Source organism: Teleopsis dalmanni, chromosome X (assembly GCF_002237135.1).
Source record: "Teleopsis dalmanni isolate 2A chromosome X, ASM223713v2, whole genome shotgun sequence".
NCBI classification, from domain to species: Eukaryota; Metazoa; Arthropoda; class Insecta; order Diptera; family Diopsidae; genus Teleopsis; species Teleopsis dalmanni.
Window position 1 is genome coordinate 23,585,075 of NC_051848.1, and position 14,086 is coordinate 23,599,160.

Below are 14,086 nucleotides of genomic sequence, written 5' to 3' on the forward strand. Positions count from 1 at the left end.
GGAGAGAACAAAATATATACCCAAAATACAGATACGATGATGTTCATATTATCATATATATATGATAAGTCAAATATTAATGACTTCTTAATATGAAATTTGACTTAAAATAGATAATTAAAGATACTCTTTTATAAATACTAGTGAAGGCATTTATTTTAATTTTATGACACCGATTCATTGCAATATTGACTTAATAGTCAGATTTCGGGAAAGGTGGATAAAAATTTAATATTTTTTAAAAAAGCCAAAATTCGAAAATAAAAGAAACTCACTCGAAAGCGATAGATTATAACTATTTTGGAAGACTTTTTAGTGTAATCCAATAGGAAAAGTTTGGTTTTCTAGATTTAGGAGCGGAACGAAAGATTTTCAGTTAACTTCTAGTCGAACAAAGTTTTTATTGAAATTTGAAAAAAAAACAGACAATTTTAGGAAGCAACAAATTAATATATAAAGCGACAACTCTTTTCGGCAGACACTTATTCCTTTTTGTTCGTTCAAGAAGGATATCTGGCCAACCTCGTCCCATAGTGTGATTCAAAACAAGGGTTGCTTTTAGAAAATGCGTCCACCTAAAAGTAGTAGACGTTCAACGGGAAGTCTGTTAGAAGAATTATCGCTGGTTGTGTAAATATTATTAAGTAAAGATAATAAATAAATATTAATAGTTAATGAAGAGTCTTGTCAACTTTCCACCTATAGATTTGAAGGTAGAAGAGAGTATTGTAATTAATTAATTCAACAACGTTTAATAAAAAAAAACTTGTATTATTTATTTTTTGTATTAAACATTTAAATCATGTTAACGGCAATTAAATCTCTTACTATTTTAAGTATTACTACCGGGACGTAATCCTATTGACCACACAAATATGACCTAAGGAGTAACAAATATCAGTGGATAAAACTATTTTAAAGGAAAATAATTAATTTAGAAAAAACGGACGGCAAAGCTTCATTGGAACAATCCGACAATCTGACAATCCGACATTTGGTCAATGTCAGCGTTCAAAGTAGAAAAGACCAAAGAATTTCCTTTTAAAACAAATTTTTAGGAAACAAACATTTTCCCTATTTTTCGCCTCAGAAAGTTTCATATGATTTTTTTGTTTATTTTCTTAGTTTCTTTGGGCGAAAATTCCTATTACGTTCTTTACTCACCTCTCCGCAAAGGAACGTGTCGATGAGCGGCAACGATTGCTGTTGTTTTTGTTACGCTGCGTTGCTTTGTGTGTATGGCTTTTTCCTTTTGAATCACATTTTTATGCACACAATTTCAACTAATCCAAGTGATTACAACAATAAAACCAAAAACAAAACGAATATCAATACAACAACAAAAATTAAGTTATTTTCATTGATTCACTGTTAGCTAACTTCACTTCTCGTAGTGCTAGAGGAACGTTAAAGCTCGAAAATATTGGAAAAACGTCTTGTGGCTTGTGGCGAGGGGTGCTTCGAAACTAACAAAAACAAAAACACAAACTACAACACCAACAACAAACAACAAACACAGTTGCCGCTTAAGCACCGAACTTAAACTCACAACAAATTCGTCTATGCTGGAGCCGCTGCCGTTTCTACTGATGCTACTGCTGCTTGGCCGTTTGTCTGCCGCTGCGCTGCGTACGTCGTTTCTCTGCTTATTTCTGCTTGCTATGTTGCTTGCTGGGTTGTTGCTTGTTGTTTGTTGGTTGTGTGGAGCGCAAAGAACTCGTTTGACTTGTTGAAAAATATTTCTTTTGGCCTTTTTTTACTATTTTTTTGTGGTTAATTTTTCTTGTATTTGTTGTTGGAGCTGTGTTTTTTATAATCGACATACGTTGGGTTTGAGCATACATAAAACTCAAAAATAGGAAAAACTTTTATAAATTCACTAATGCAGAATAAAACAAATTGAATTTTTTCTGTATTTTTTCTTTTTGTTAACTTTCACAAAATATTGTTTAATAACAAAATTTTAATGGATATTCTTTTTTGTATGTAAACAAATTTGTATAAACGAAAAACAATTTTTTTTTAATTTTCCAACCTTTCAATTTTTCACGTATTTCTCCTGGATTTGGTTGTGTTTGCGTTTGCGTACACGATCAACGCGGTCGCTCGGTTGTTTCACTCGTTGCAACAATCAAGATTCTCGTACACAATTTTTTTTCTTCTATGCATAATATTTTTATTTAATATTTACAATTTCATTTTTCCTTCTTATTATTATTTTAATTTAATAATTTTTTTTTTCTTATTGATTAAATGCACAATTTGTTTTGGAATAAATAATTTTGTCGTCTTTTTATGTATCACAAAATTTGTGTACATGCGTTCACTAAGAAAAACACGCACGCGCGACGTCCGCTTCTTTAAACAACCTTCCAACTCACGACGAAACCACACGGACAACTGAAGTTTACATTTCCACCTGAGCACGCGTTGGCCAAATCAAAGAGCAGCTCACCTCTGCTCAAACCAACTCACAAAAATATTGGCGCCTGTTAACTGATTTCTAAATTAGAGAATACAAAAGAAACTCACCGCAAGTTGATTGCTCACCACTCATCATGCACCATTCACCACTCACCACTTGCTATACTTATTTTTTCTCAGTACACAAGAAAATGAGGAAAAATGTTAACAGCGAATGCAGAGCCAAAACAATTGCCAATTGTCGTTTAAGGGACGAAGAAGCTTTAAGGTCTATTGCGACGATCTTATGCGAATTTTGGTACTTGGACTATTGGCCTTGCGAGGCTGCGAGAATTACACTTTATTTTTCAATATTAAAAATAATTATTGTTAATTAACAACATTAGTGAGATAATTAAAGCATTATGGGGTGCATCATTTTCGAATGATCTGTTAAAACTTATATCAAAGTGGAAATGAATATTTTTTTATTTTAAGATTATTTTTTCAATCTATATTAAAATAAACTAAAGAGACAAATAGGTGCAATGAAATTTTAATATATAATATAAAATTTTAATATAGAATTTTAATATATAAGCTTCAGATACTTAAGGTGCTTAACTTAAAGTATCTCGATTGTACAATATAGTTAAGGATACCGGTCACTGATTTTATCTCATCTATTAATTTTAGTGACAGTGAAAAAAATTAACGCGAGAGTGTTCCGCATCAAAATCAGAATGCCTCGTCATCGGAACTTGTTTAATAGAATAAGTTTTTAACCGAAGAGTACGTAATCTTAACAAGTAGTAGAGATGATCTCAGAAGAATATATCTGGGTTTTATTAGCATTTCTAAGAATTTCTGTAAAAATTAATAAATTTTACATTTTCGAAAGCTAATTTTTTTTTTAAAGTAAGAAGGATTCGAATAGCAAAGAAAAGACAAGAACAAAAATTTAGTTAATTCATTGAAATTCAGCTGACCATACAACGCTGTTACGAGTATTGCTAAGTAGTCATGGTATGGTCAGCTATTCGAATCCTTCTAGCTTATAAAAACAATAGCTTCTTTGTCGTCATAAAATGTAACTTTTGGCAAAAATAATTAAATTTAAAAGAAGCTGATTTTAATACTATAAACAATTTTCATTAACCGATTTGCTTTATTAACACCTTTTTTATGAAATTGGTAATATTCTGGAGAATAATATCTCGTAAAAAACGAACGTGGTCTTATTTTCAGAAAGAAATTCTGCTGTTTCAAGATAAGAACTCAATAAACGTTTAGTAAATCCAATAAAAATATTTTTAGATTGCATTGTTAAGAATAAAAATTCAATATATATTATTATACGGAAGGTTATTAATATGGAGGGACAGTAATATAAAGTAACACATAGAATAAAGTTCAATTCATGGAGACATTTTTAACTAACATAAATTGAAATTAAGATTAGAAAGAACAGATTTGCTTAAAAAATTTGCAAATTCAAGTGCTAAATTTTTTATGTTGTACCCATCGTTTACTGAAATGCGATTTCAGAGGAAGTTTTTCACACTCTGATGGTTGAGATTTTCTTAACTCGTACCTAAGAAGTGGTTTTAGTAGATTCACACTGTGGCTTTGGATTTTTGCCGCCTATCACAAAAAAGAATATTATTGATGTATTAAAAAATAATAAATCTGTAGACTGATCACATCTGCTTTTAGGAAAAAAACTCTATCACATCTTTTGTTACTACAAAATTGCAGTAATATATAGAAATTTTTAGATATATGAAAGCAATATGGATGAATGAATAAATATTTAACTAAGAAAAGGCAGCCATTAGCTTGGAATTACTTAAAACGCAACTGACTTTGACTGAATAAGATATCGTATCATGAAAATCACATAAAGACGACTGAGCAACCAAATATTAGTCTAGAAAGCATAGTTCTTTAATTCTTATAGATATCCCTTAAAGCTTCGCCATTACATATCTTAAGCATTTCTTCACACCAGTCGGCACGAGCATCTTTTTTGTGGGCTCCAATATGAATTAATCTTTATATCTGCTAACAAATCATGTTAAATTTTATATATGCTGGTGAAAGTAGTCTTGCCTGAAGTATTTCTCAAGACCTTGCCGTATTAGTTCTTGCACAATTGATATCTGAGACAAAAATTGCTGTTGGATAATCTTCCTGTCATTGGTCTTTTAGGAATTAACGTCCACGATCAAAATAGTACATATAATAATATATTTCACGACAGCAGTTATATATTTTACACATTCACATTGTTACATTTAATCTTTTCACATTATGTAGCAGTTGTGTAAATACCACGATTAGGGTGGTGGTAACCATTGGACTTATACCTATGGTAAACAAATGTTTTTCTCTCAATAAGACGTAAGTGTCTCCTTATGACAAGTCGAGCTTGTACTGGACCAGTTTGGGTATGCGTAGGTAAATAAAGTCCTTGTGACAGTGTAGCCTATTTGCACTTGATTAGAGTAGAGTTATATCTTTTAAATTTTAATAGTTTATGTTTACCCAGAGCGTATTTAAAGAAACTTCTTTTTATGTAAAGCAGTTTTCAAATACCCTCTCGTATTTTTCTCTTAAGCACTTTATCGTAAAAATTTATTAAATATTAATTGCAAACATTTTCTTGACAAATTCGTTAGGAAATTTTTAATACATTTAAATTTAAATAACGCCACTGGTAATTTAGCTACACATTTTTACTGCTCAAGACGTAAACTTTCTAATTAGATTTTTGGTGCATTAACAGGATTTAAGGAATACTCTCTCTCTCTCTCTCTCTCGTTCTTAACCGAAAAAAAATATTTTAGTCTTTTAACTCAAGATGAGTGTCAACAGAGTATATGTTGTGAAGGAATTTGAAGAGGTGAAGAGCGCATTTAAGGAAGCAACTAATGTTACCAGCAGATTGAGTAGAAATAGTGAATAATAATGTTTGATTGTTTGCAATTTTAGTAATAAATTTGTTATAATTTGCTTTAAATTTTTTTTTGTAAGAAAATATTAATATATATAATATTTTTTATATATTATGTTTCATAAAATTATGTTTAGTTCTAACATATAATATTTTACAAAAGAATATTTGTTTTTAAAATAATTAATTACGAAACCCTTATTTGGTATTGTGTGTATTGAAAATATATTTAATAAATATATGTAATAAATTGCATACTTATGTATATATCATCTATAATACAATAATCGTAGATCAAAATAAAATTTTAGCTAAAAAATAATTATTTAACTATTTTTTGAAATTCGACCGACGGCTTCTTCATTCACAGCATCAAGTTTATTGAAAGCAGCTCAGATGCCTGCATAAAAGCTTACAAATTCTCTTTTAGCTGAAATTCCCCAAAGTTTTGAGTATTTTTTTCCGACTCTAATTGTTGCAACTCACAATTCACCATAGACAAAAATCTCTCTCATACGTTTACGCTCACAAAACTAAAAATGCACAACACTCTCCGCTTCTTCGTTTTGCACTAACATTGCGGCATGCAAATAAATTGCCTTTTGGGTGCTATTTACTAATAGGCAGCACAGCACAGCACAGCACCATCAATGCTTTTGTTATTGTTCTTGTAATTCTCCAAATGCCGGAGAGTAGGAATTCTGCAAGCAATGTCACTGCTGCTGCTGCTGCCAGTGCCACTACCACTGCCGACGGACAAGACAATTGAATCCCTTGCAGCGCAATGCGATAATGCACAGCACAGATTCATCCATACGAGTTCAACAACAAACCTTCCTGATAAACGAAAAAAACAAAAAAAAATGGTTTTCTTTATGTTGTGTTGCTAACTTTTATCTCGTTTAAATGTACGAAGACAGCAGGTTGCACATTGTGAGTAAATTTATTTAATTTTTCGGTATTCGTTAGCATTTACATGCACACACATTTCTTACCTGCAGTGTGTGGTGAGTTTATAGCTCACCAGGTAAATGTTTGCACGATGTTTGTACGGTGGGTTTGTGTGTGTGTGTGCGTTAGTGATGTGTTATCGAATGTACAGCAATGCAAATACAACAACTACAAATTTCTTGTCTGCATTATCAGCAAAGCATAAATAAACATGAACATTTTTCGGATGCACCCGCAACAATTGGAAGGCAACAACAACACAACAACAACAACACCAACAACGGCATCAACAATTATTTTAACACAGGACAAATGGATTCTTCTCGTAGCTACAATTTTTGAATTACGTGATGCCTGCCGATGTTAGGCATCAGCCTTTGCTGCTAACCGACCCAGAGGTGTACATACATATATACATATTTTTAGTTAATTATAGTAAAAGATATGAAGATATATAGGTTGTTAGGAAACAATTATAATATGGAAGAGTGTTGACACTATAGTTATTAATTATGATGACGGTAAACATCTTTTCATCATTCGGTTTTTCGCCGATCCCACACATATGATGATCTCAACCACATGGTAGATCATCATAATCATTATCAGCGGTCACCAATCGTATCCACATGGTTAATCATAATAATCATCATCAGCGGTTCACCGATCTCAATCACATGGTAGATCATCATAATCATCATCAGCGGTCCACCGATCGTATCCACATGGTTAATCATAACAATCATCATCAGTGGTTCACCGATCTCAACCACATGGTAGATCATCATAATCATCATCAGCGGTTCACCGATCGTATCCACATGGTTAATCATAACAATCATCATCAGCGGTTCACCGATCTCAATCACATGGTACATCATCATAATCATCATCAGAGGTTGACCAATCTCACCCACATGGTAGATCATTATAATCATCATCAGAGTTTCACCGATCTCATCCACATAAGTGGATCCCTTGAGATCGCCGGTATAACCTAACCCTACGACACATCTTAAAGTACTAGATCAAATAATTTTTGAGCATTTGTTATCACAAAGCTGGTAACAGCTTGGTCATAATTTGACGGATGTTCACTTTCAAAGCACAGAGAATTTGAGAGTTGTCGTTATATTGCATATCCGAATAGATTTTTGAAAATATTTTTTTTTCAAATTCAAACTGGAAACTACTTCGACTATAAATACAGACACGTAAAACAATTTTATCCGTTTTTTAACCATTCCGGATATACATTCCGGATATATAAAAAAGGGATATTGTTAGATATATGTTATGTATTTCACCAGTTAAATCAATTGCATATACGATTTATATGCGGTATTGCTTACACAGTAGTATGACTTGATGATGATGACTATGATGATGATGACTATGATGATTTGCAGTCATTATGCCATCTGCCATTTGAAGAGATCAAATTCGGTAAAACTAAAAGATTCTATGGATTAGAATTTAATAAAATAAACTAAAATTATTTATTATCACTGCAATGTCACTCAATCGCAGCGTTACAGAGACTTAAAGTTGTAAATATTTTGACAGAACAAATTTGCATTTTTGGAAACTGACAAAGCTCTGCCCAAATGCCAATATAAAAAATAATTAAAAACTAAAATCATCACAAAATCACTAACAGAATTTCGAGCAGACAGAGAATGAACCAATGTCAAGTATTCCAAATGCTGTCAAACGCCCACTATCACGCCGACGTCATGTTGACTTTGGCAGCTAATCAAAACATAAATATCGTCATAAATTCAGCCGATCGAAGGAAGTGGAACGAAAGCTAGTTGAACCGATACTGCCCCACCACACAACGCACTGTCGCGTTAAGGATTTTTACAAGACATTTTTTATTTTTAAAACAGCTTTGTTTCTTCCTTGGCTAATTTGGAATAATTTTCTTCGATTTTATGCATTGTGTTTGCTTAGGTGCATATGGTCATGCCTTGCATACCGGCCATGACCGCGCTTCAATGATACTTCGGAGCGATGTTAGAGGTAAATGTGCTCTTATTTGCGCAGCGGTTAGAACCGCGCTTCCCACGTGATTGCTATGTGGCTGGTTTGCGTTTAATATTCGTATTTGAGATTACAGAAATGCGTTTCCTATACTCATAAGACGAAGCTTGGTTTCTTGTCATAAATTCGTCACTTGCCAGTAAATGATATATGCAATCAACGGTAAAACACTACCTAAGCAATTCACAGAAACAGTTTTGCGCATGTTAGATATTCTCAATTATGTCAATATTTTGACAAACGCTTATTCATTTTATATAGCTAGAAAGCACGGAGAAAAAAGATGTAGAAAAGAAGAGTGAGAGACGAACACTGAGAGGGAGTAAACGAAAGAGAACGTATGAGAGAAAGAGAGAAAGAAAGAGAGAGTGTAATATATTCTTAATTATATCAATATTCTAATAAACGCTTATTCATTTTATACAGTTGGTAAGCACAGAGAAAAAAGATGTAGAATAGAAGACTGAGAGACGAACACTGAGAGGGAGTAAACGGAAAAGAACGAATGAGAAAAAGAGAGAGAGAGAGAGAGAGAGAAAGGAAGAGAGAGTGTGATATATTCTTAATTATATCAATATTTTGACAAACGTTTAATCGATCTATATTTATAGTTCATAAAAACAGAGAAGTACAGGTATAGAAAAGAAAAGTTCGAGACGAATGCAGAAGAAGAGTAAAAGTGAGAGGACGAATGAGAAAGAGAAATGGAGAAAAAGAACAGGTGTGAAACAGTGAGAGAAATAAGTAATAAAGTAGATATTTATGTCACACACATCATATCTAAGAGAATATCTAAAGCATATTGTACTCTTTGAGATTGAAAGAAACTTAATAGCCATGTTTTCATTGCTTCATTTAGGTAGTTTTGTTCATTAAGTCCACACTCTAATGAGGAAACTGATTTCATATAAATGAAGTCATTTTATATAAAACAACTGATTTATAGCGAACAATGTAGAATGAAATATTTGTCATATGGTTTATATATAAAATGTAAACAAACAAGTTATTTCACATAAATTAGCTTATGCCAATGGAAACGACCAAAACTGAATTTCATTAACACAAGTACTTTAAGCTACAGTGGAAACATGATAATGTTATCTTACAGTCAATTAGCCAGACTTTATTTACTTTTACTTACATAACAAAATATTAAAATGATATCCTTAATAGATAGATTGAGAAACAAATTAAGTTATTTTTTGTCCGAACAACAAATGTTCGAATGTTATACACAAAAAAATTTGTATTCTTCAACAAAAAAACGAAAAAAGAAAGGTATGCTGCGACACACGTAATCTGAGAATACCATGCAGAATCGTCTCGGGGCACTCAAGTTACAACTATATAATATAAGCACAAACTAACTATGTCCACATCAGAAGAATATAAGTACTGCTGGACATAAAGTGGTACGATTCGATAGACCTCAATTCAGAATTGGTGGAGAATTGTCGTAAGTTATTGCAGCTGTGACTGGTGAAAAACTTAGAAAGGTAGTCCATTCTTTCTACAAATTCAGCTAATAACATTTTCATGGGCCACACTAAAACATGTGTATGGTGTATTATTTTTTCGATCCAACTCTTCACCTTCGCGATCAATTATGTCCAGACCTTTTTACTACAAGTTTGTCATTTTCAAAGTAGTTACTCGTAATTGCAATATATATAATGTTATGAAAATAGATATTCAAGTATAGGGAGATTAATGGTGAGCATTTATTATCCCATTTAACTCCATACACGTGCAACAGTTAATGTCGTTTTGATAAAAATCCTTTTCATTAAATCCTTAAAATCGGTGCCAATAGCACTTACTGAATTAAGACTAATTACAAGTGTGAACATAGTGTAAAGCATTTGCGATTCCATTTTCATTATGTTCTTTGTCTATTTAGTTATTTAATGTAAGCAGAAAGAACAAAGAAAAAACAAGTAAGAAGAAAGAAGGTAAAAGAAACAATGAAAAAAAAGAAAGTTAGGGAACACACGTAATCCGTGGTACCTTGGTTGACAAACGCCTAATAGTTTAATGACTTAAAACTTAAAACTCTTTGGTACACTCATTCGATATTCATTAAAGTTTTTTATTATTAAAAAGATATTGCTTATTTCTGTGAAAGCATTCGCAGTTTAAGAGATAAATAGAATATTCATCTTAAAAATTTGATATGTAAACATGCAAAATATGTTGGGTACAAGAACAACCAACCCCTTGTTTAGGTATACGTACACTTTTTCAACAATGCTAGAAGGAATTGCTTTAAGTTTTTCAAAGTTCTTTAATAGATAATAACAAATGCGATATATTGAACTATTGATTTCTTACTCAATGAACTAGAACAAATTGACTTAAATAGCTAGCATTTATATAAAAAGTGCTGATAAGAAGTAATAAAGTGCTGTATACCAAAATAAAGCATAAAGTACTAAAGAAGTAGCAAACTTCTTAACTAAAAATTAAAAGCAGAGTTTATATCCCTAAATATATTTTTTATGTCAAACATATTGAAAGTATTCTGACAAAATCTAGTTTCTCCTTTCAAGTCGAAAATTGCTAAATCTATTAAAACCTTAACATTTAAGATATCAATCACAGACATTATATTTTATATGTACTATCTTAACAATATTAGTATCCGCATATAATCGTAGCGATTGTAGTTCAATGGTTAAAATAGTTGGGTCTGTTATAGTTTAAATCATTAAAAAAGGCCATATGTCAGCGACAGACTACATACGAAAAAAATAACTAAAACCGGTTTTACAGTGGTATTATTGTCACGACATTAACAACATTTTATTTTGACTTCGCATAAGACATTAATGAAGCCCACAGCACTCCTTGCTGGTCTACTTTTCTGTTAAGCTTTGGTAATGTAACTATAAAAAAATAATTAATACAAGCGGATACCAAATAACATTATAATATACTTAACAGAAAAACAAATATCAGGATGTATAAGTACTATAGGAGCCATTGGGAAAGTAAGTCTTTAACTAATTGACAAACTAAGTAAGTAAGCTGGTCGACAAACTAAGTAAGATTGGTATTTTGCAATGTATCCGGACGACAGCGCAGTTATCAATATGCTAAATAATATATACATATATAGTATTATGATCTGAAATAATATTTACATAAACAGTAAAAGGTTAAATAACTCCAATTAATTCAACTTTATTTGGACCTTTACGGATATTCTAAAACTTCTCGTTTCGGCAGGGTCACAATAAACAAACACTTTATAATAAACTGCTTAATAATTTGTAATAGTATGTATAATAATATAATATAACATATAATAATAATTAATATATTTAATATGTATATATAATATATATAATATATAAATAATTTAAGATATTATCATTTAATTAAAATACAAGTACTATTTATAATTTATAGAATTGTATATATAAATTTTAAACATATGGCAATAATCTTCTAAAATAGTAATTAAATTTATCAATAAATAAAATTATTTTAATAATAAATATTAATTTCTTTCGTACTAAAATATTTTTAAAAATCTAAAACTGAAAAAAATCTGGCATACACTGATTCCTACTCAGTTTATTTAAAAATAAAAATCGAATACACCATATATTATATATTATGTATTATTTATTATATATTATGTATTAAATTTTATGTATTAAAAATTTTATAACATGTATAGCTATATATATAACTTTAGATAAAATTACAAAAAGAAATGTGCTTTAAAAATTTAAGCTTATAACATAAATTTATTTTCACATTAACATATATTAGTTTCATAATTAATATTAATATATTTAATAAACTAAAATAAAATATTTTTTTTAATAATTAAGATATAATAAATGTTTAAGATTAAAAATATATAAATTATAACAAATGTTTTAATAAATGCTAATTTTTAGCATATAATTAATTTAAATACATAATAATTTATTATAAATTATTTTTATAATTTTTCGAAACTTATAAAATATTATAAACAATAATATTAAAATTAATTTACCAATTAATTAAATAATATAAAAAAGTAGTGAACTATATATTATAAAGTCTAATATGATTTTTATTTTATATTAGATTATAAATATCTAATTTGGATAAATATAAATAAAAAACCTTATTAAACGAAAAACATTTTTTAATTCTAAAAATTTGTTTAAAATAATATTATTACCCAAACTTTATAAATGTTCAGCCTTCAATAAGTCCAGTCTTTATAAATATTATATATTTAATAAACCCTGATAATTAAATTTACAAAATATTTATAATTTATTTATTATATATATAAATATTTTTCTTTAGTATATCAGTACTAAATACTAATATTAAAAATTTGAAAATAAAAATAGTTTTATGTCGTATGTATTGTTTTTATTGACTAAATTTTATTTTATATATTTTTAACGAACTAATTGGTCAATAGAAAAATACACGATTTTAATTAGATTTTAAAAAATATATTATTTACACAAATATTCGAAACCTTTTTAATTTAAGGTCCCGATTAAAGTTTCTTTTTTCCCCCAACCTTCCCCAAGGGTTTTTAAAAAAAACCCCCCTTTTTTAAGGCATTCACCAATTAAAAATACTTTTAAAAATATGTTCAAAAATATGTAATTAAAAATAATTAAACGAAATTTACTTATTTTTACTGAATTTTTACTGTTTAAATACTACTATTGCAAAATAGTAAAAATAAAATAAAAGTTTACATAGTTTTATAGATTTTGTATTTATGTTATTAATGATATTATTAATATTATCCTATCAATATTATCTTATTTATTAATATTTATTAATATTAATAATTAATAATTTGTTAATATTATCCTTTTTTATATAAAATTGCCAACGTTTTTGAAATTTTTTGCTTTTTCATCAGAACGAAATTTTACAATCATAGAATTATGGTTAATTATAGTAGTAGTTATTTAATTTATATGGTTATTTCTTTAAAAAATTTTATTTTTTTAACTATTATGTATATTAATTTTATTTCACATTACAAATGACTTTATTAATGAACTTTCTCAGTAAATTAACAAAACTCCAAGTTCGAACATGCAAGTAAAAAAGTATGGCTTTCGGTCAGTTGACTAATGAACACTGACTCTTAGCTTCAAATTTGGTAGGGCACGAGTTCAATCGTTGGTACTTGCAAGTTTAAACAATTATTTGTGAATAATTAAATATGAGAAATAATTCCAAAAGATCACTGATGATGGGTGTTTGGCTATACTCGAAGCAGCTGTATGGTCAGTGAAAAAAAAATGAATTAATTAAAAGTAATAAAAAATTTTTTGTTGCAATTTCACTATTGTTCGATAAAAACATTTTTAATGAAAAGAATAGTTTATATTAAAAATTTAGTTTGTTTAGATTAAAAACTGATGTCAAAAATAAATTTTTAGTAAAATATATAAAAAGAAGTTTTTTTAAACTTTTTATACTTTTATACTTTTTTAAATTCGTTGAAATTAAAAAAAAAATAAGTATTCAATTAAAAAATTAATTTCAAAATTATTAAATATGTAAATAGAAATTCTAAATAATATGATTATGCACTATAAATTATTGTATGTCAGTCCGACATTTAAGTGTTAGCGGAATTCTTACCGCTCGGCGGAAAATGGGTTGAAACACTATAATAAAAAATATTATTTCTGTGAACATTTCTAGAAACATTTTTTTTATAATTATTTTTAATAATTTAAA

At 29.1% G+C, this 14,086-nt stretch overlaps 1 protein-coding gene across 1 annotated transcript; it reads left to right on the forward strand.

Annotated features, from left to right (window-relative positions):
- The first annotated feature begins 6,939 nt into the window (after positions 1–6,939).
- LOC119688243 (histidine-rich glycoprotein-like) lies at positions 6,940–7,311 on the forward strand. Its single transcript, XM_038102922.1, has one exon. The coding sequence runs from the start codon at positions 6,940–6,942 to the stop codon at positions 7,309–7,311; it is 372 nt and encodes a 123-aa protein (XP_037958850.1).
- The last annotated feature ends 6,775 nt before the right edge of the window (positions 7,312–14,086 follow it).